The following is a 24,072-nucleotide window of genomic DNA, read 5'->3' as shown; positions in this document are numbered from 1 at the left end:
ACCATTAAAAGATGTGCAACTTAAAGAGATCTCATTGGCAGATGATTTCCACTGATCAGAGTCTCTAGATTCCATAATATGGTAATTACTTACAATACAACTCAGAAACATTCAGCTTTGTATACAGATTCATGAAAGAAAGCATTTGAATTACTGCTTTTGGGCATCTTCCACTCAAGTTGATAGCTGCATTGAGAAGAGTACGCAGTCATTTGACTTTTCCTTTAAGCTTCCTGCAATTTGATTTAGGACAGTTGTACTAAGCATATGTTAAATCCCAGCCATTGTCCAAGGTGCTGTGATAGAAATTTCATTAAGATATGGATTCAGAGAAAAATCACAGACTAGCCCTCGGGACACAGTGCTGGGGAGAGGATACTCTGAATCCGTGACCTACAGGATGAATTAGGTGATTGATGGAGTCTGGACCCTTAGATGATGGGATGGTCGTGGAGAGGTACTGCAGAATTAGAGGAGGAACTGAGAAACAGCCCACGAACTTCGGAAGCTAACTTGTGTCTAAAGTATATACATGATACTAATAACCGTTTGTGAACTGTACCTTCTCCGATCGTGGATGTTGGAGAATTGGCAGTTAATATTGAAGCTTCCGAGTGATTGACTACTTTGAAATTGCAAGTGAATTCAGGCCTTCCTTTGAGACCTTTTTAACTCCTCTTCCCCTTGCTCACTCCTCTCCAGCCATGGAGGCTCCTCTGGGCTGTCCCTGAAATTTACCAAACGTCATCCTGCCCGGACCTGCATTTGTTTGAAATGCAGATCTGAAGATACCTTGCAAAGCCACATCCTCACTTACTTCTATTTTCTACTCACATAGTACTTTGTGAGTGCTGTGAATAAAACAGCAACCTCTCCTTCCCCTCTTGCATACCTGGTTATATTTGTCTCCGAGGCACTTACGAATGTCACTGTTGGAATGTAAACTCCATGAAAGCAAGGACTTTTGTCTGTTGATGCTTTATTACACCTAATACTTACCTGGAACAGTGTGTAAGTCATAACATATTCAGATATTTGTGGGAGGGTGAAAGGTAGGAACGGAGGGAAAACTTTTCATGTATTTTATTGTTTCTCTCTCTTATTAGAAGGTAAAAGTCCACAAGGGCAAGGCTGCACCCCTAGCACATAGAAATGTGCTGGCACATAGTCGGTGTTTTAACGAATAATTGGAGAGAAAATTTTTGCAGGTTTGGTTGTGTATACTTAATTATACAACCATCGTAAACACATATAATCATACAGATGTCTTCTAAAAAGTAGAAGTGTTTGTTCCTATGTACACCAAAGTTGTGCGTGCAATATAACCTATAGTAATATAGCGTAGAAAACCACATAGCATCTTAGTTAAGAGCCTGAACACACAACTGCAACCGCCCGTGCTGAGCTCCAGTCCCAGCTTTACCTCCTACTGGCAGGATGGTCATGGGAAAGTTATTTAACTGTACCATACCTCAGTTTCCTTTTCTGTAAGATGAGAATGATGGAAGTACCTATCATAGGGTCAAGGACATTAACTGAGTTAATATAAAGTGCTTAACATAGTATATGAAGCAGAGTAAACATTTGGGAATTCTTCATAAAAATAAGACAAAATATTTGTTGATATTATTACTAATTCATTCATATTGGATAGTAAAGAGTAGAAAAGTCCCCTCTTAATCCCATAGCCACAGATGAAGATGACTCCTTGGATCTGTCTTCAGAGGAGCTGGAATATTTTAAAGAGATGAAAGCGGGAAGTGACAGAGATAGGATTTTATTTCCTAAGGGAAGGGTCTTACTGCTTGTATTCTTGCCAGGGTGCTAATTTTTTTCCTTTTTAAAATTGCACACAAAATGAAGTGAATTCAAGAAAACCTTCCCTAAGTCGCATAGAGCAGCTTTCAGTGTAGTTGTAGTAGGTAGCACTTAGGGGAAACTCAGCGTGGAGAGGATATGTTGTCAGGCTGCTGTTGTGGAAACTGCTTGTAGTGTGCACGAAAAGAAAGCACAAGTTATGTCGGAGGTGCAACTGTACGGCCATGTCTTCAGTGAGTGTGTCAGCAGGAGAGGGACACTGCAAAACAGATACGCGGTTCCAAGCACGCCACAGAGAAACACAGCAATGCCTATGCTATAGGACAGTGGAAAAGGTGTCGTAAGAATTTGAAGGGACTGGGCGCAGTGGCTCCCTCTTGTAATCCCAGCACTTTGGGAGGCCGAGGTGGATGGATCACTTGAAGCCAGGAGTTCAAGACCAACCTGGCCAACATGGTGAAACCCCATCTCTACTAAAAATACAAAAAAAATCAGCCAGGCGTGGTGGTGCGCACCTGTAATCTCAACTACTCGGGAGTCTGAGGCAGGAGGATCGCTTGAACCCTGGAGGTGGGATTGCAGTAAGCCAAGATCATGCCACTGCACTCCAGCCTGGGCAACAGAGTGAGACTCTATCCCCCCCCGCCGCCCCCACACCCCCAAAAAAAGGAATTTGAAGGGTAGAATGTACCCATAGAGATGGTAAAATTTGGACATAATATAACCATAGAAAATATTTGTTCAGCCTCCTGTATCCCAGAAGATGGAAGAGTTAGAAGAGAAAAGGGAGTGGGAGCAATGGGAGGCCAGAACTTCTCTCATGTCCCCTGGCTAAATTGTAGCATTTATTACCTAATCAAGAAAGGAGAGTATTTGATCAAACTAAATTCATATTTGTAAGTATGTTTTACCTGTGTGCTAGACAGGAAGCGAGTATTCTAAGGACTAGTGGTGTAGTTACCCAACTCTTTAACATAAACACTAAAACTGTTTGAGATATGAAAATTGTAGTTCTTATCCACATAAAGAGTGTCTTCTTCTTATCTATTGCCAGTTAAGTTAGTCAGAGGTCCTGCATTCCTTCCCTGGCCAGTCCCGGACCACCTTCTGCCGGCTGCTTTGTATCTTCTTTTGCTGCCCAGCTTCCGATGTCTAGTGCATATACACTGATACTAATTCAACCTGACAAAAATGCGGACAGAAGAGAATGTCCAATGGCATCTTAAGAACACTCCAGAGAAATGAGTGGGTCAGACTGTAAGTGAGTCACTCTTCCTTTTTTGTCCACCGGAATTGGGGCTCACTGATCCTACTTTGCACAAAGAAGCTTGTATGCAAATAATGAGCGTACACATGTGTTTGCATCATTTTTAAAACTTTTATTTCTAAAGCTGGATATCTAGTAAGTTTCTTTGCAAATTATTCATTTGAAATGGTTATAATATGGGTTTATTAACCTTCACTTGATAATATTGCACATACCACATTCTCATGTGAGAGCTATCCCACAAGAGAGCAGCAACTTAGTATAGGGAAGGAAAAAAAAAAAAAAAAAAACTAAAACAACAGAAAGTGAAAACCCACATCATGCCCCTAGAAACGTTTGAACCCCTTCATGGGCGAAAAGTACAGTTGTTATGTTGGAAGCCAGTGCCTCAGGAGCGAATGCAGACTCCCCACTCATACAGTGAGTTTGGGTCAGTTTCCACGGCACTGCCTTGCACGTGGTGCCCTCTGCTGGAATACTGAAGGCAAGACTGAGAAAAAGGAGTGAGACTTGAAAGGTATGCTGTGGGTGGGGCTGGGGGCAGAATCTTTATGTGATGCTTTACTAAAATTTTTTATTGGTGAAGACTGAATTTTGTCTTCTGTGCTGAACAGAGAAATAGCTGTTAGGAGTTACAATAATGAGGTTTTGTGTGTTTCCTTTATAAAGAGTCTTAAATCATCAGAGGCTGTCCCTTCCAGGGAATGTATTCTATGTAAATGTTGAAAACAGGTTCGTTTGAGGCATTTGTCCTGAAGTATTCCTAGTGGGCGCTAACTAACATTTGTATGGAGGTTTATATTTAATAAAGTGCTGTCATGTATTATCTCATGTCATCATCATAACCTTAATGAGGCTGGTGGTGCTGGTGACAAAGACGGATCTGGTGACAGGAGCAGACGTTTATTGTTTACCATGTGCCAGACATCTTACATGCCAAGCATCGGACATGAATCTTCTCATCTGATCTTCATAACAGCTTGCGAATATGATACTATTATGTGTTTTATAGCTAAAAACCTTAAGGTTTACAGAGAATAATGACCTTACCTACCTAAGGTCCCAGAGCTGGTGACCACAGGAGCCAGTGTTGGAACTTGGGTGGTCTGACGAGTTCTCCAGCAGATGAGTGCTTTTGGCATCTTCTAAATTAATAATCATTACTTGCTGGCAAACTGAACACTCGCAGGTGGACTTTCCTTAATGAATGAAGAGAGACCCCCGGATTCTTCCGCTGTGGTCGAATTCAGATGAATACGCTGCTGTTAGACATATTTCTTTGGCACACTTTGGTGCTTTTTGGTCATACTGAGCAAACTTGAGCCTCTCCCAGGTGATTTCCTTCACCAACATAAGGGTGACTACTTCACCTCTACTGAATTCTTGCAGATAGGGGATGGTTGCTGTTGCTACCAGACAGCTCTGCCTGGTTAACCTGTGGGCACCTTGTACCTACTGTTCCTTTGAACCAAACTCCTGGTCTTCCACAAGTGCTTGTTTCTTTCCATGTGCACACACTGTTACCTATTCCCTCTTCTTCCTCTTGTGTTCATTCTCTTGTTTGGTGGCATGGCCTTCCACCAGGATTAGTCTTGCACCCGCTCTCTGAACATAGCTCCATGCACGTCTTAAGCCCCTCACCCTGTTCTTCCATTTTACCTTCTAAATAACTTTCAGAGCAGGCTTTTCCTTCATATTCACACAGACTCGCAATTTGGTTTCTTGCCTCTTGACCGTACTATTGGGATACCTTTTGTAGCTGGTTTTTCTGTCTTCAGTTTTGTCTCCCTGCAGTTTTCCCTCCACACTACAAGCAAAAGTGATCTTACCAAAACCCAGGCCTGATTATTATTCCCCTCTTTAGATCTGTAGTGACTTCCTGTGTGTTAGATGGGTAACTCAAAGCTCTGACAGTGCATCAAGATCATCTTGGTCCTTAAACAGAAGAATGCCAGGGCCCACCGCAGGCCAGCGACTGAGAATTCCCTGCAGTGCACCCTGGCACGTGTCTTTGCTGAAATCTCCACGTGTCCTCACATCCTACTTGGATAGCTAATGGATATCTCAAGGTGAACACATCAAAAATCTAACTTCTTTTTCTCACAACCTGTGCTAACTTTGGTCTTTCATATCTTGGTCGATGGTAACCCCATCCTTGAAGTTGCTCAGGCCTAAAACGTAACTACTTTTCTCTCAGCCTTCCAAAGGACCAGTCGGCAGGTCCTCCGGGACCTACAGCTCCTGCTCCCACCCAAGCTAGCTCCTCCCTGACACATGCGGTACCCCTTGACTGGTCACCCTGCTTGCACTCCTCCAGTCTATTTTCAAAGCAATACTTAGAGTGACCCTTTAAAAATATAAATTAATCTTAGATCTTCACTCAGAACCCTTCAGTATTAACCATTTCACTCAGAGCAAAAACCAGTCTCCATAGTGGCCCACAAGGCCTTTGAACCACAAAGTCATTCCCAAACTCTGCAGAGGTGTCCTAGGGCATTGCAGTGACCTCACAGGTGTTTCTTAGGATATCTAAAATTTCAAGGGAAACACAGCTCTTCTCATCGTCTGTCAAACACCATGTGAATGACTAGTTCAGTGTCAACATCAGATTGTGCTATATTCCTTTTGATGACATAGCTTTCAGCTGGATTTTCACCAGTCGTTGTGATAAAAATTAAGTGCTATGAGAAAATGAGTGGCAGTGTCCAGTCTGATAGGAGATTTAGGAAGTCATATGGCCCAGAGGTACACACATCCATTAGTAAGCGATCGTGGTTATTTAATAATAAAAGTAATATTTCTTTCAATGTATGTGTATTTTTTCAAATGACTAAATTGTTGGGTCCAAACTTAATAAATATTTGTACACTATTATTCTGTTACTAAATGGAATATATTTCCTTTGGCCTTGGAGTGTCATAAAAAACTTACACATTAAAGACTCTGAAACGAGAAAATATGGAAACCTCCACCCCACAAGCCCATTGCTCTATGGGTATTCTCTGTTCACTGCCTCTGCCCCAGCCACGCTAGCTTTCTTGCTTGCTCTCACACATCTAACATGCTCCAGCCTCTGGGCCTTCTCTGGGCCTGGAATGCTGTTATTTTATCATAGTGCCAAGGCTAATCTCCTTTACGTCTTCCTCAACTCGTGTCTTCTCCATGAGGCCTCCCATGACTACTTTGTAGAAAAATGTTTCCATCCTCATCCCCAATTCAGGGTTCCTCTTCTCTATTTGCTCTATTTTTTTCCCAGAGCAAACGTCATCTTCTAATATGTAGAGTTTACTTATTATAATTATTTATTTTTAGCTCCCCTCCCCACCCAGGGTAGAAGTTTTTAATTCTGTTTTGCTTACTGTAGTCTACCAAGCACTTAAAATATATGGCACATTATAGGGAATTAAATACTTATTCATTGAATCAATGAGGACAGACATACCAGGAGATGATTGGTAGGAGCAAAATGGATAGTAGTAAAGCTTATAAAAGTAGTATAGCATTGGAGTCTCACTGACCATGTCCAGCTCCTTGCCTCAGTTTTCCCATCTGTAAAATGGCTTACCCTATTGCCTGTTTCATAAGACTGACAATTCAATCCCTAGGAGGCAGCCCAGAGTCTGCCACATAGTAAGTGTCTAACCATTGTTAACCTATTAGGTTTACGGCACCATGGCAGGTGCTATGGCTGTTCTGAATAACTTCTCATTTATGTTTCTTTGAGAATTAGATGATGTGCCCTCTCCACAATGCCCAGGAAATAAATGCCATAGATAATGATGGCCAAAATGATTTTCCTTTCCCTTTTCCGAGACAATTTATGATTTAGGGTTTTCCTTATTTTTTGCTTATGGTGTACTTAGTCTTTCAGCCCTGAAAGCTGCGTGTTTGTACTGGCCCTCTTGTCTGTTGGTTCCAGTCCTCTGTGTTTCCATGTCATCAGCCTGAAGAATGGCAAAGGGGTCATGTTGTTCCCCCTCATCCTTTTATTCCACTTGCAGCTGAAGTCATTTCTTCTCCTTGAGATTCTTCTAACTTGCCTTTGCCTAACTTACGTATAAAAGCCAACTCGACTAGGTGGCTGTTATTATTTTCTATGTACAACACTCGGGGTACACTTTGTAAATACAGGGTGGTGCAGGGAGCTCTGACACCTTAGCCTAAGTTGTTTTTTGGTTCTAGTTTTACTACCACAATTACATAAAAATTTAAAGAATTTTAAAATTTAAATTCAAAGTATACTATTGCCTGTATGAAATGGGCAATAGTATACTATTTATTAAAGTTCTGGGAAAAACTGACAGTAAAACAGTATACTATTGAGTATATTGTTTTATACAGGCAATAGTATACTACTGATGTCAGTTATATTCCAGAACTTTCCAGGATTAGCTACAGTGAATTGGAAAATTAGTGCCACATACCATTACTGATAGCATAGCATGGAAGACAGTGGAAGAAGTAGATATGGCAGATGGCTGGGTTCTTGCATTCTCTTAGCAGACGGCTGTTGAGTATCTTCAGCTGCCCCTTGTGTTGAGGATTCGAACTGGAATTCAAGACAGTGGTAGGTGAAAGCCATGAGATTTTTAAAAAGTAGCGGTAAGAGTTCATAGAATTTGGAATGGTGGGGGTGGGGGTAATGAGAGTGGCAAAGGGAGGTCGGGTGCGCTGGCTCACGCCTGTAATCCCAGCACTTTGGGAGGCTGAGGCGGGTGGATCACCTGAGGTCAGGAGTTCAAGACCAGTCTGGCCAACATGATGAAACCCCGTCTCTACGAAAATACAAAAATTAGCCGGATGTGGTGGCAGATGCCTGTAATCCCAGCTACTCAGGAGACTGAGGCTGGGAGAATTGCTTGAATCTGGGAGGCAGAGGTTGCAGTGAGCTGAGACCGCGCCAGTACACTCTAGCCTGGGTGATAGAACGAGACTCTGTCTCAAAAACAAAACAAAACAAAAAATGGCAAAAGGAACAACATACGTAAAAGGCGTGGGAGCCCAGCTTGTATTTGTGTGGCTCAAGTAGGAGGGAAATAGTAGAGGACAAGTCAAAAAGAGAAATTGGGGTCAGCTTGGGAAGGGCTTTAGGACATGCTACAGAATATGGTTCTTGGGTAGGATTTGTGTAAAGTGGCCACATTATCACATTTGTAGTGGTACCATGCAGGTCAAGAGAGAAGGGTGAAAACACAGAAGAGGGTTTTTGTTTGTTTGTTTTTTTGTATTTAGAGGACATTAGAGAAGAATCAGTAGATTATAGGCAACAAAGTCTTGATAAAACTGGAGAAAAATAGTAGGAATAAAATCACAGAAACAAGTGAAAAAAATCGAGAAGGATTCTGAATGTGAATAAGCTACCAGTTGACAATCACAGAACACCATTATTGGAATTCTTTAAATAAAGTTTAGAAAAAAACATTTCAGGAAGTTTTGCCAGATAAAATATAAGATGCCTAGTTAAACTGGAATTTCAGATAAACGATCAATAGTATTTTAGTATAAGTATGTTCCGTGCAGTATTTGGGACATACTTAACAGTAGACACTGTTTTTTGATGTGAAATTCAAATTTAATTGGGGACCCTATTTTTATTTGGAAAATCTGCCAATCTTAGTATGATTCAAAAGGTTGTGAGAAGGCCTGGTGATCAGACTCAATGATCTGGTCCTTCATTTGATGATGGAGTGTTTTGATGAGAGAATATTACCATGTTCACTTGGAGGTCAGAAGGAAAGGACCCAGGAAAGCATTTTCTGGAACACAGGGAGAAGCTTTTGGGAAGTCTCTTACACATTTAAGTAACTGGTAGGGATTTATCTTACTAGGTTGTAAAGTGTGATTTGATCAAGAAAAATAGAGAAAAATAATACTGAACTATAGAAAAGAGAAAATCCAAACTGTAGAAAGCATCTCATGCTCAGCAGACTAGAGCTGCCATGCCTTGTGTATTCAAGGAAACAAAATGGGGTGTTATCCCCTCTGAGAGGGATCGCTGAGTCGGCTTTATCAAGTGTGAGCGAGACTGGGCTCACTGTTTCTTATGTTCTTGATAGACAGTGGCCCTTGTGTTCTGGCTCCTGTTTTTATTAGAACTGCAAAAACATTACAAAAACCCCAACAATGAACACTCAGCTGAGAATGTGAGGTCATAGCAGTGTGACCTCACAGGGAGTCAGGTTCTTGGAAGGCTGTGAGGCTCGGCAAACACTGAACTTGGGAGCTGAAGAATACTGGACGGGGCTTCAGAGAGGAAGGATGGTCCAGGCACACCCCAGGGGTTGTGATGGGCTCTGCTTGGTGTCTGTATGGTTGCTGGTAAGTTTGTATTGCCATCGTATTGTCAAGCTTTCTGATTTAAAAGGTGCAATTTCGGTTCTTGTTCAAATAATCTCCTAAGTTGTGAAAAGGATAGAATGAAGCCATCTAGGGACAGGGATATTTATCCTATGTTCTTTATTTTCTCCTTTTTACTGAAGCCTTTTTGAAGAAGATCCAGAAAGTCTGATACACACAGATATTGCAATTATATCGTTTTGGTGAATGTGAAGAAAATTAGGTGAAATCACCTGGACTGGGCAGCATAGTAGAAAAGGGGCAAATATGGAGGATGAGTAACATGAGGAATGGAATGATTTTGAGCAGTAAATTTTTAAAATGTGTTATCATTAGAATGAGAACTTGTATTTGAACAAAATTGGGCCAGTATTATATATGTGGTATAAGTACATTGTTTGCACAGACTGATTAAATAAATGCCATGAATTTTCCCTGGGAAGTGAGCAGTAAGTAGTGGTTTAATTAAGAAGAAAATCCTTTCTTTGACATTTGTTTTTACTACATGATAGGAAAAGCACGCATGGAAACACAACTCCAAGGGTTTTGTTTTGTGTGTAATTATAAAGAGTACTTGATTGTAATTAACATAGTTCTCGGAATAAATATTTTACATTTCTTTCACTTGTGTGGGAAAACACAAAATAACCATGAAGAAATTTCTACTGTGAGTTTTCTCATGGGTTATACTGTCGATAATGATTATTCAGTTTCCTGATGGGATAGATTTCACAAAACTGAATGGTAGTGTTAAGTCTCTTTTTAAAAAAAATTTTTATGTCATAGTTGGGGGGGTCTCACTGTGTTGTCCAGGCTGGTCTCAAACTGCTGGGCTAAAGCAGTCCTCCTGCCTTGGCTTCCCAATGTGCAGGGATTACAGGTTTGAGCCAGCACACCCAGCCATGTAATGTTAAGTCTGAAATGGAAGATGTGGGATGAAAAAAATCATGCATTTAAAAATACATTTTCATGGAGATTTTATCGTAATGAAGCAGTTTAATTTAACTGGTGGGTGTGTCTGTTGGGAAACTGTTCAGGGTGTTGAGGGTTACCATACATCTTAGTTTTCCTGGGTCAGTTCCAGTGGTTGTCTACTGTTCTGCCATTGATATTGACTGTGGTTTGGTATTTGACTTAGAGTTTTAGTAAGTGAACTATTACCACTAATAGCTATGGTGAAATAAGTCGGCATGGGTTTGGTAGACCTAGCTTTGTATTCCAGCTTCTCCCATGGTGTCATCTGGGATTGTGTCATTGATGATTTTACACAGTTGACTCTGAAAGACTCTCTCTCTTTTCCGTATTCTTAGAGCTTCATTTCAAGGGCAGGAAGTCGGGTGCTTGCTGATAAAGTGTGCTTGGAGAAGAGTTGCTAGGGACAGTTAACTCCTTCTAATCCTGTGGTGGTTGAAGGGAGTGTGAGACTCTGCAGTTACTTGTTACACCAGCTGGTTGTCCAGGAGCCCTGGCTGCTTTCTCAGTGACCTTGAAGCATAAGGCCAGCGCTTGCTTGGTAGAGCAGTGGGAAAAGGGAACTTGTAAATGCGGTAGAATAAGTGGCAAGATAGAGCAGTTCTGCTTAGAAATGCATTTATTTTTGCTACAATGGTTTTTGTCACTTAGTGATATAAGTTTACAACTTATTTTTTAGATTCAGATTTTTAAAAACATAACACCTTTGAGATCATTGAAATACTATATCACTTACTATATTAAGTATAAAATCAGGTGGTTTGGGCATATTCAGAGTTGTTTAGTCGTTACCACTGTCTTAAGAATGCTTTCATCACCCCAAAAGAAAAAATGCCCATTAGCAGTACTACTTTTTTTGATTGATAATGCTTTCTTTATTTTGTAACGATTATAATAGCATGTTTAAGGATTTATTATCTCTGTTTCCCCTTTAGAGTGTCCTGGTTTAGACAGTAAATGGTTATTCTGCTTAGTGCAAGCCAAGTTAAAGATCTATGGGATAGAGCAAGGGCAGATAAACTCCCATCCACGGGCCCAGTTCTGTCCAGCCTGGAATGGCTCTTAGGTTTTTTAAGGTTGTGAAAAAACAACAACAGCAAAGCAGCATGTGTGACAGGGGCCACGTGTGGCCTGCAAGTCTACGATATTTATGATTTGGTCCATTATGGAAAAATTCTGACCGCCCTTGGTTTAGCATCTGTGGTAAGTGTGTTCGAAGGCTGTTTAAGCACATTTTCTCATGAGCATGTCTTACTTCTAAGTTAGGATAAAGATTTGGAAATTAATGTATCCTCATTAGTTTCAGTGTTACAAGTACATGAGAACCATCTATAGCTGACCACAGGCTGTAGTCTTTAAGCCCTATCTAGGGCCAAGTTCGCAACGTGTTGCCTGTGGAGCTTTCTTCCTTCGGTAGGTTTGTGAGATCAAAATTATGGTACACTAATTACTGCAACATTATTTTCTTTTTCACTGCGTTGATACCGTATGGTACAAAAACAGCAGTGGGGGTCTTAGCAGAATTTCAGGCAGTGGCACCAGACTCTTCCAGTCATTGTATTCTCCACTGTCATGTGCTCAAAATGAAAATAAAGGCCAGTTTCACCTTTAAAAACAATCCTTAATGAAACCAGTACAGTTTGTTTATTTCATTTCAACGCTTGAGTTCATGTCTTTTTAATTTTGTGTGTGATGAAATGGGAATAAAGCACTTCTGTTCCTGATAGTCTCCGGGAAAAACATTCATCTGTCATTTAAGTTGAGGTTAAAAAGTAGTCACTTTTTAAATTAAATGTCATTTTTCCTTGAGAGAATGGCAAACTATGGTTATTGGCAAACATTTTCTTGAAAATGGAGTAAGTCTATTACTTTAAGGAAAACGGCTGATAATATTTTTAGCAAATGATTACATTTGAGCTTTGGAACAAACCTTGTAATTTTGGAAAACTTGTATCTCCCACTGAAGGTTTGGCAGCTTCCCAATATTTAGACTTTTCATTAATCGTGACATTAGTGAATGTGATTTTTTTTTTAAGGTTATATAATGAAATGTGTCAACACATGTTTTGCAGATAACCATTGTGTGTGTTATAAAATCATGTGTTGGTTAAAAGATCCATTCAAAGTATAAGATAGATTTTAATATAAGAGTACAAAAAGTTAATTGACACAAATTTAGATTCCATATTGCAAGTAAGAATATCCTTTAAGAAACTACCACTTATCTCATTTTGGTGTTATATCAAAAAAGAATATCCACAGTTATCTGAAAAGGATATTAACATATTTCTTTTTTTTAACGAAAGATGAGTGAGGGCAGATTTTCTCAATGTGCTTCAACCAAAATAATATATTGTTATTGGTTGAATATAGAAATGGCTGTTAAGAGTCCAACTGTCCTCTAGTAAGCCAACCATTAAAGAAATTTGTGTTTAAAAACAACGGTGAAACACTGTGATTTGTGTCACTAAATTTTATGTTCTTTTGGAAAACATAGTTGTATCTTTATAATATTTGTTATATATAACAGATTTATTTTTAAGTGAGTTAAAAATGTTTATATTTTCATTACTACTATGGTAAATATCTGTAGGTCTAACCCACATTAGGGGAAGCTCTATGGAATCCTTCTAAGAATGTAAAGGTCTAGAGACCAAAAAGTTTGGGAACTGCTTGCCTAAGATTTCGGCAATCTTTTCTTTAGTTCTTAAAAACATGGTAACTGAAACTACTTTTATGAATATTTAAACATAAAATGATCTCATCTAAAATAGTGTAGCCAAACTAAAAGAAACTATCAATATTTCATCAGATATTTTCCTTTTTGCCATATAAGAAATATCTATTATTTTCTCTATCAATTATCATAGCAATGCTGGGGTGAAAACAACACGGCTAGAAGCTCATTCCGAAATGGGGAGCACTGAAATTTTGGAAAAGGAGACCCCAGGAAATCTCAGTAATGGTACCAGCAGCAATGTGGAAGCAGCGAAAAGGTTGGCCAAACGCCTTTACCATCTGGACAGATTCAAAAGATCAGATGTTGCAAAACACCTTGGCAAGAAGTACGTTCTGACCCATTGCTGGAATCTGAATTCTCTCCTGTTTTGTGTGTGTTTTAAATCGTTTACCTTTCAATAACCAAGTCTATTCTGTTTCCTTATAGCAATGAATTTAGCAAACTAGTTGCCGAAGAATATCTGAAGTTTTTTGATTTTACGGGAATGACGCTGGATCAGTCACTCAGGTATGACTAAGCTTCACTGCTGCTCTTCATTACCTTCAAACGATTAGTTCTTAGAGGAGAAAGTAATGCCTTCTAGCTAGAATCTTATTTTTTTTCTTAAACCTCCAGCTATAGGTGGAGTATTCCTTCTCCAAAATGTTTGGGACCAGAAGTGTTGTGGATTTTGGATTTTTTCAGGTTTAGGGATGTTCGTGTTATACTTACCCAGTTGAACATCCCAAATCTGAAAATCTGAAATGCTTCAGGAGCATTTCCTTGGAGCCTTATTTCAGCACTGAAAAGTGTTGTAGATTTTGGAGCATCTCTGACTTTGAAGCATTTTGGATTTCTGATTTTCGGGTTTGGGATGTTTAACCTGTACTTTGTGAACTTAGCTGAAATTGTATTATAGATTTTAAACACAGCAAGGAGTAAGAAAAATGTATGCATTTAATGAAATGACACATGAACCGATATTCTGCACCTAATGGGAGGCCTGAGTTCAGATAGTAAACAATTGGTAGCATAGCAAATCTGGATAAAAAATGCCATCTGTAGGAATTTTTCTGTTTTTCATTTTTTTATTGTGGTAGAATACAGATAGCATAAAACCTATCATCTTACCAATTTTCAGGTATACAGTAAATGGCATTAAAAACGTTCATAATGTTGTCCAACCATCACCACCATCCATCTCCATGATTCTTGTAAAACTGAAGCTCCATACTCGTTAAACAAGGATTTTTTTCCTTCCCCTCCTTTCCCCCTGCCCCTGGCAAACGCTATTCTACTCTTTTTGATGATTTTGACTACTCTAATGTAAATGGACATATACATTATTTGCCTTCTTGTGATTCATTTAACTTAGCATAATGTCTTCAAGGTTCGTTCCTGTAGCATATGTCAGAATTTCTTTCCGTTCTAAGGCTGCGTAATAGCCCATTATGGGGAATATGTAAATACCACCGTTAGCTTCAAGAGACACTTGGGTTGGTTCCATGCTTTTGCTACTGTGAATAATGCTGCTATGAACATGAGTGTACAAATATTTCTTCAAGACTCTGTTTTCAATTGTTTTGAGTAGGGAGTTTAGTGTTTGAATGATCAGCTTAACACACACACACACAGAGCTTATAGACTGTAGAATTTTTTTCCTATAGCCCAATAGCCTGTTTTTTTGTTTGTTTGTTGTTGTTGTTGTTGTTGTTGTTGTTTTTTTGAGACAGAGTCTCGCTCTGTCATCCAGGCTGGAGTGCAGTAGCACCATCTTGGCTCACTGCAGCCTTCATCTAACAGGTTCAAGCAATTCTCCTGAATCAGCCTCCCAAGTAGCTGGGACTACAGGTACGCACCACCATACCTGGCTAATTTGTATTTTTAGTAGAGACAGGGTTTTGCCATATTGGCCAGGCTGGCCACAAACTCCTGACCTCAGGCAATCCACCTGCCTTGGCCTCCCAAAGTGCTAAGATTACAGGCACGAGCCACCCTGCCCATCCCCAATAGCCTTTTAAGGTGATACTTTGGAATTAACTCTTCAGTGGAATAAAAATGAATGTCAACATAATCAGCAGAAAGTATCTGTAAAAATGTTTCCAGCAATACCCTCTTTCTCTGATCTTTTCAAAGGAAGACGTCTAAAACTCACTGATTCTCACTTTTTACATTATATTGTATTGCAAGTTTCTAAGAGTAGCTGAAGATAACACCTAGTAAGCATTTAATTTTAAACACTACTTATAAAATGTCAGTGTCTGGAAGAATTCTGAGATCAGCTAGCGTAACCCTTTAATTTTACAAATGAAGAAACTGAGGCTTGGGAGGTGAAGGGAGGGTGTTTGGACTGGAGTGTAGTACTCCAGTGATTTATTGCGGGACTCTTTGCGTGCATCAGAGGTACTCAGGCTTTCTGACAAAACAGTTAACAGTGGCTGAGAGATGTATATTTTTGCCTTGCATTCTGATGTTGTTTATCAAAGTTAAGAAAAATCAAAGTTTTGTCAATATATAGTTTGTTAACCTTCATTATATCTATAATAAAGAAGAAGGCAAAATTTTCATAGAAATGAAGCTTATGGTGTGTTTCTTACAATAGTAAGATTTCTTAGACATTTTGAATGATTTTTTTTTTCCTTCCTATCATGTTTAGGAAAATGGATCTACATTGTCAATAGAGGGTCATCTGGATTAATCTCAAATAAACAGTGCTCCTAGTGACTCTGAGTAGATTAGTGTGTGGTTTTTGGCACACTTCCTATAACTTAAAGATATTTTTATACATAAACTGATTTCATTATATAAGGAATAAATTACTTATATCTCCCGATTTCCTCCTCCCATAACAAATTAATATTAAAATGTGATAATAGACAAAATTCATAGAAATCTCCTGTGTACAAAGCAATGTAAGCTATAGTGGCTTTAATAGAGATGACAATCATGTAACAAAATTACAGAAGCACCCTGATGCGTGTAGAGTTTTAAAACCTAGCCTTTATGATGATGTATTGAGTCTTAAGTGGTCTTTTTTTTTTTTTTATCTGACCTTTTAAAATTGGCTACTTGACACGTGGTCATAATGAGGAAATTATCTACCTTCCCAAGGCTTTCTTGATGTATTGACCACTCTGTTATCACCCTGTCATCTTTTAAGTTGACTTTTTTTTCCTCTTCTTCTTTTGAGACGGAGCTTCACTTTGTCATCCAGGCTGGAGTGCAATGGCATAATCTTGGCTCACTGCAACCTCTGCCTCCTGGATTCGAGTGACTCCTACCTCAGCCTCCTGAGTAGCTGGAATTACAGGCGCCCACCACCACGCTCAGCTAATTTTTGTATTTTTATTAGAGGTGGAGTTTTGCCATGTTAGCTGGGCTGGTTTTGAACCCCTGACCTCAAATGAATGCCTGCCTTGGCCTTCCAAAGTGTTTTATAGAATTTAAATCCTAATACAAATTTATATTGAATGGCTATCTAGTAAATGATTTTTTTTTGCAGGCAGAGAATAACTTTATAATATCTTACCTTGTATAATTAATATCTTAGGTTTGTATAAATTGACTTTTAACTGTCAAACAGTGTGATAGCATTTTCTAAAATTTCACTTTTTAAATTTTTAATTCTCTTGTAGGTATTTCTTTAAAGCATTTTCTCTCGTGGGAGAAACTCAAGAACGAGAGAGAGTTTTAATACACTTCTCCAATAGATATTTTTACTGTAACCCAGATACTATTGCTTCACAAGGTAATCTGATACAAATCCTTGAATTTCTTTTTTATATCAATGGTTATTTTCCTTATTATGAAAGTTAAATTTTACTATGAGAAATTATGTAACTTCAATTAGCTAGTGATAACTACTAACACTTCTATTTACTTCATTCTAGTCTATTTAATACTTAATGTCAAATTGGAATTAGAATTTTGTTTTTATCTGCATTTTCTTTCATTGTGAGCATTTTCTCATGTCATTAAATATTCTGTAAAAGGATAATATTTAAGGACGGCATGTTATCCTTTACTCTTATTTAAATTATTTTGTTTTCCACTTCTCTAGTATGACAGCATACTTGAAATGTTCGTGATTTGTCACTCTAAGATTTTATGTAATAAAATTTCAGTTTTCTTATTTCTTATACATTTGGTCTCTACGTTTCTTGTTGAAAGCTCATGTATTCAGAGTTTTGGAGTTAGTTTTGGAAACATGAACAAATCCCACTGGTGGTTGCAGTGTGCCTCTAGTGCTTTTGCTTGATATTAATTATAATGATACCACAAACTTCTGTTGATGATTTTAATAAACTATGAATTTATGCTTATTATACTATTTTTACAAAGTAAACGATTTAATTGTAAACTGTTTATTTGTGGACCCTACCTTGTTGAAGAGAGATCTTTCCTCCATTTCAATTCCTGCAATAAAGCACACTTTTCAGTGTTCGAAGTGAAGCACTTTGACTTTCAGTTGGAAAATCTTTCATAAACTTACAGATTATGGAGTAAATCACTGAGACTAGATTCACAAGAAATAATAATTACCTCTTAGCTGCAGTATTGCCGATTAACCTCGATAATGTGCTTGGTACTGGCCAAGGTGCTTGCCTCTACCTTCTCTCCATCCCCCAGGCTGTAGTCAAAGTTAATTCATCACCTGATGAAGGCCACATTCCTATCGGTAAACTGATTCACTATCTCTGTCACCATTAGCCCTGACAAGAGAATAAAAGAGATAAAAGCGGGCCATTTTTATGAGAACTTTCTGCAAATCTCAGAAGATGTTTACATTCTTGGATAAAAAAAGAAATACAGATTCGTGTACTTAATTGGCTGTTGATAAGGATATTTGAGAGTTGGCTGCTGAGTTCTTAAAATACTTTGGAGAATTTGTTTTAACTATATATAGAACTTGTGATAATAAAATGGTACTAGAATAAATACACTTTTAGCCATTTGGTAGCATCTACTTAGAGACACTGATAACAGAAATCACCTACTATGCTAAAGAACTTATCTGTTAAAAATACCCTGCCTTTAATTTATGAGTGCAGTAATTAGACCTTTCTAATTTAGTGTAAATTGGTAAGATTTTTACCGCATCTGAAACTGTTATTATCTACTGTACTTGTATACAGAATTAGTAGAGTGAGACAAAGGAGAACAACTAATTCTAATGTTTGGAATGAGAATCTTTACTTGGAGAACATTTTTATATGACTTCAACCTAACAGAAATGTGTCTTTAGAGGATCATATTTACTTGTCTTCCATTGTAAGCAATGCTTGTCTGGATATCCTTGTGCTATGTATAGATCCTTAATTATTGCTGTAGCGCAAAACCCTAGAAGCTGATTTGTTGTGTCAAAAGACACTGTTTCAAGGCTTTACGTGTGTACTACCAAATTGTCCTCCAGAGAGGTAAGAACAGTTTATCAACAGTGGAGTCCAATTCTGTGCATTGAGGTTCTTTCTATATGGAAATTATTCTCATCCATTTTTTGTTTCTTAAAACAAATAAGCCTGTACCTAGCACAGTACTGTTTTCATAGGTTCTGAATGTATCCTATTAATGATAACAAGGTGGAATCCAACAGTAAAAAGCGAATTCATGCTTTCTTTTCTTGTGTCTTTCTTCAGATGGAGTCCATTGCCTTACCTGTGCAATAATGCTTCTTAATACAGATCTACATGGCCATGTAAGTATGGATTTGTGAAACTTAGATCCAAAACATGTCGGGCTTATCTCTACTTTTATGTTTGTACACATTTATTTTCTGCCTCCTTGTTCCTCATTCTCTACATGGTTCCCATGGCAGGTGAATAAAAAGAAACCTTTGAAAAAAGAAAGAATTTTTTTGTTTCACATGCTAGCACAGAGTATGATTTTAAATGCATGGTCTTGGTGCCTGGAGTTGTTTTAGCAGTAATGTGTGTGTTCTGTATCTTCTTTGTCCAGTAGATGGCAGACAGAGCTTTTATTTCTTTTTGTTTTTTGGTTGAGAATTGCAGTTGATAGGTAATAATGGAGAGAATATAAGTTAGATCTGAAAATGTGAATCGTGTTTTCACTACATACCATAGTGAGTCGAATAACTCAGGCTTTCTTATGGTCCTCAGTTTACCTAGTCTTTTACTAGTTGAAATAATAAAATAATCTAATGATCCTCTCATCATCTACTTAAGATAGAGGATAAAGTTTTACAATGTATAATTGTACATACACTTGCAAGTTTTGTAGAAGTAGAATTTTAGCATTTACTCGAACTCTTCATAATACTCTTCAAAATAAATGAACCTGGGACTATGAAGTAATTTTTGCTGTAAGTTAATATAGATTAATCCATGTTTAACAAATTCTAATTTTATTTTGAAGAAAAAGTCAGATGTCCACGTAGAGTATATGATCCCTTGATTTGCTGTAATATATCTTAAAATTTTAAAATTACATGTAAAGAATTGATATTTAGATATTCTGCTAGTCACATAATTTCCTTTTTTCGAAAATACAGTGTTCCCCTTTAAGAAAGGCATCATGGAGCTCTATGAAACCATTAAGTTGGACTAGCTGTTAAAAGAGGAAGGGATTCAGGGGAGAAAGGGTTCCGCCACCAGAAAGCAAAAAGGAGACAGAGTGATAGAATCCCAGTTTTAACATCATTTTAACATATCTCAAAATACTCAACAAGAAAGTTCCTTTTGCCATTTATAAGAGGTGAATTTAGAATCACTTGTAAACGTATGTAGCACGTGTCCAGAGACAATACAGATTAAGAGAATATAGATCCTTTCAGGAAGCATTCTTGGGCAATAGCACTGCTAATATATCATGTGGAAATGCAGGCATTTCACAGTGTGAACATTGATGTGGGTACCACAGTGTAACGTTCATCTAGCTTATTAAGGGGATGGCCAGTCAGTGGATTGTCCTGACCACTCTTTGCCTTTTACTGGCCAATCAAGTTTTCACTGCTTCGTCTGCCTGTTTGGTGATAGCAGTTGCTCTTTGCACCCTTCTTTCCCTTAACCTTTCTGGGCAAAGGAGATAATGTTGACTGTGTTTGGCCACATATAACATTGATCCGAATCAGTGATCACCAGCATGAAGAATTCTCTTCACATTAGATATTTTGAGGTTCCATCAACATATAAGAGTTGTATGTTTAGCATCTGTTGACTGAGAAAATGTTTAATGATGGGAGGAAAAAAATTCAGTAATATTGCAATTTTTGTTTAAAGGTTGCAGATCTCTTAGAGCTTTTGTCACATGTTTGATGATTTGTTTCTACTAAATCCTTGATTGCGTTTTTTAAAAGCTAATAGCTTTAATAATACTTTTACATACGCATGTATCTTACTCATAACTTGAAATGTAGCAACCAATAAAGATGTTATTTTTTATTAGCTATCTCAGCATGCATGATGGCTAGATAAACTGTGGACACCCTAGTGTCAGTAGCTACAGGTTTATTGCTGCAAATCTAGGACATTTGCCCTTCTTTACACTTACAAGGAATTCTAAGGAGATTAGATGAAGCATCCTGCTTCTTGGCAACTGGGATGGAAGAGATTTGATAGAAATTAACATTTTAATATTATCTTGAATTAGGCCAATCACAGATAATTAATTGGCAATAGTAGCAAAATTACTGACAGAAGGAGGAGAAAAATTATCAATAACAGTGAATCTCTGTCATATTCAGGATCATGTGTTTGGTGATGAGTAGTTCTCTGTTATAAAAATGTGTGCGATATACTTGGGATTGTCTGTTTACGTTTTCTGTATTAGTTTTCTATAATGCATGCTGTTACAAGTCTGTCGAATATAAAGTAGCTATCATAAGAACTAACCATGTAAATGTGTTTCTTCTATCTTTCTCCTCTGGATTCATTATAAAAATAAATTATTCTTCTAGGTGGTAAGTTTTTAATCCATAATTCTGGATGTAGCTTCTCTTGCATCATGATTGCCTGTTTTTTTTGTTGTTGTTGTTTTAGTGTCTGTTTGACTTATTAGCATGGCCCCTATGAAATCGAATCATACAGGAGATAAAATGAATTATTTCTACTGCTCTGCTCCTTTTCACCTTCTCCTTAATGCTATGCTACCTAGAGTATGACCACCCATTACTTGATCCAGTGCCAGAATAATCTTCATGGGGAGTACACTAATAAACCATTTTTCTTTTTTTCCTTACCATTGTGTTGTGATAGCAATACTGCAGCATGATCTGTCTAAGAAGTGCGAAGACCAGCCTGTCCCCATATGCTTTCAATGGGGGAGGGCTGACTCCCCTATTGGGAGGTTAACTTGTTTTGGCTGCTCTTGGTGGACCTTTTTCCTTCACTCTAAGGAATGATGTACTGAAAATTGCATTGATATGGGCCTTGGTTTGGCCTGCTAATTTCCTTACTAATAAAATAATGGAATGTGTACTAACATTATACTTACACTTAGCTAATGTGACATGTTGAAATGCCTCTCTTTTTCTAATTTTCCCCTTCAACAAACGTATATATATATATAGTGTGTGTGTGTGCGCCTCCTCCTTTCCATACTCTTCGCTATTTGGGTAAGGATTAGAAGTGAGTAAGGCAATGTTCATGGCAGCCACATGTCCTCTCTGATGGAGTTGGCTAGGCTGACCTCATTAGGTTTCACTGAAGACATGGTAGCAGGTTGCTGAGGTGCTATGATGGGAAAACACTGGGGAGGTGTTTTAATTTCATGTTGGATTATATTAAACCTGTCTAATTAGGCTCGGTAAAAAACAATCTGAAGTATATATAATATTTGGGGGGAGAAATTCAGTACCTGCTTTAAAAAAAATGTGTGAGTGATCATTTTCCTAGCAATAGTATCTACTTGCTTTGACTTGTCTGCAAGTAGTTTATTCCCTTATATTGTAGTGATGTGATGAATTTGCTATATAATTTGTTTTATTTTCAAAATGCCTCTTTATCTACAAAATACATATGTAAATTAAACTTCTGTACATACAGATACATTTCTCTTAAACTCTAGGGTTTCTTTCTTTGCTATATTGGAAGTAAGTTTTATTGAATATTGCTTGAATTATCAACAAGGAAAGAGTTAAAAGTCTTTTTCTTAAACCTTGTTTGAAATGGTATGAATAAGATTTGATGTGTTAGAATAAGTTTATACTTACTGCTTGTCTGGACAGATCTTCGAATGTGTTTTATTTGTTACCACTAACTAGCTTGCTTGTACTTCAGTCATAGTTTTAGTGAGGTTCCTACCATGCTGGCAGGATTATCTCCCAGGGCTGCTGTTCTAAGGTAGTAAGAGGGTTAAATATAGAATTGCATAGCACTGAGGAGTGAGATAGATCGGAGCGTAGTCATTTGGCCAGTTTCACAACTGGAAAGTCAGAAGAGATACACAAGTCAGTGACTGGCCAAGGTCAGGCCATCGTAAGAGGCAGTAGCCAGGGCATTATTTTAATCAAGATTTTTTGGCAAAATGTACCTTTTAACATCAAGGCTCGAGATTTTCAGTAGCAGTTTTATCCAGCGTCCCTCTGTTCTCCAGTATTGGCAGGAGCCAGCCCAGCATGTACAATTGGTATAAGAGCCTGGTTGTGGTTCTTAAAGGTGGCTCTCTTTATTGGGCTAGGCCTCCTACATATACTTTGCCCTTCACATACTCAGAGCGTGTTGAGTATCATGCCCCCTGTGGTCTGAGTTTAATGTATGAGGCAGGACCTTACTAATGTTTTTAGTATTGGGTTATAAGTTTGATAAGGGCTAAAACCATAGCTAGTACAAGTTACTGGTAGGGAGAAGAATATAGTCAAGGAAGAAAGTATGTTTAGGTTTTGTAACAGAACAGTGTTAAAAAAAAATATGTGGAGTTCAGTGTGAGTTAGATTGTAGGATTTCATTATTTCTTTTCCAATCTATAAAATTAATTATTGCATTGGCTTTCTAGGAGGCTAGAATCTTAAATACTGGATAAATATTTGGTTTATTGTCAGTAGTGGAAAATGACTATTATAAAAATTATTTTAAAAATTTCACGTTCACATTGTGCTTTTTTATATTTTCATTGTCAAAAGCATCACAGACTTCCATGAAGCTGATGAACCTTATAGAGTTAATATCCTCAAGAGCTCTCTGCATCTGTAATGATCACTATTGTAACTGGCAGCTGCCTTAAGTACATTTGCATGCTGTCCTCTCATCTCCGTGCAGGATAATATCTTCCCTGTGGATACCTCTTCTGTCTGTGCTTCTCTGTATCTGTGACGCCCTCTGCCATGAAAGCTATCATTGGCATTCTATTTTCTCTCTGAGCTTTCCCCTGCTTAGATTCCAGCCATGGTCATAATTGTATTGTGCCACCACTGCCTTCTCCTTTGGAGTCCTCTCTCCTACCTCCTTGGTGCCGTGTCTGTCTTGTCTTTCCTATTTTTCCCCCCTAAATTATTATTTGCAAAGATCTTTTTATTTATAATTTTTTAAGGTCAGGGGTACATGTGCAGGATATGCAGGTTTGTTACATAGGTAAACAAATGCCAGTGTGGTTTGCTGCACAGATTATCCCATCACCCAGGTATTAAGCCTGGCATCCATTAGCTGTTCTTCCTGATGTTCTCACTCCTCCCACCCTCCACCCTCTGACAGGAACCAGTGTGAGCTGTTCTGCCCCATGTGTCCATGTGTACTCATCATTCAGCTCCCACTTAGAAGTGAGAAAACATGGTAATTGCTTTTCTGTTCCTGCCTTAGTTTACTAAGGATAATGACCTCTGGGTCTGAATGGGAAAAAAAAATTGTAATTTATCCATCTGACAATGGTCTAACATCCAGCACATACAAGGAACTTAAATGTTCTGCATAGCTTTTGCTATGCAGAAGCTCTACAGTTTAATTGGATCCCATTTGTCAATTTTTGCTTTTATTCCGATTGCTTTTGACATCTTAATCGTGAAATTTTTGCC

At 38.2% G+C, this 24,072-nt stretch overlaps 1 protein-coding gene across 6 annotated transcripts in view; it reads left to right on the top strand.

Annotated features, from left to right (window-relative positions):
* PSD3 (pleckstrin and Sec7 domain containing 3) overlaps positions 1-24,072 on the top strand; it is a 704,060-nt gene that overhangs the window by 414,746 nt on the left and 265,242 nt on the right. For 5 of the 6 annotated variants that reach the window (XM_017961820.3, XM_021942810.2, XM_021942812.2 and 2 more), the window contains 4 exons: positions 13,264-13,458; positions 13,560-13,640; positions 16,748-16,860; positions 18,749-18,807. In XM_017961820.3, the coding sequence (XP_017817309.3) occupies positions 13,264-13,458; positions 13,560-13,640; positions 16,748-16,860; positions 18,749-18,807 (448 nt within the window). Of the gene's footprint in view, positions 1-8,870; positions 9,404-13,263; positions 13,459-13,559; positions 13,641-16,747; positions 16,861-18,748; positions 18,808-24,072 lie in introns of those variants that run through there. The other variant, XM_021942814.2, reaches the window with a different exon arrangement.

Source organism: Papio anubis, chromosome 8 (assembly GCF_008728515.1).
Source record: "Papio anubis isolate 15944 chromosome 8, Panubis1.0, whole genome shotgun sequence".
NCBI classification, from domain to species: Eukaryota; Metazoa; Chordata; class Mammalia; order Primates; family Cercopithecidae; genus Papio; species Papio anubis.
Note: the sequence above shows the minus strand (reverse complement) of the source record. Positions and strands in the feature narration are given on the sequence as shown.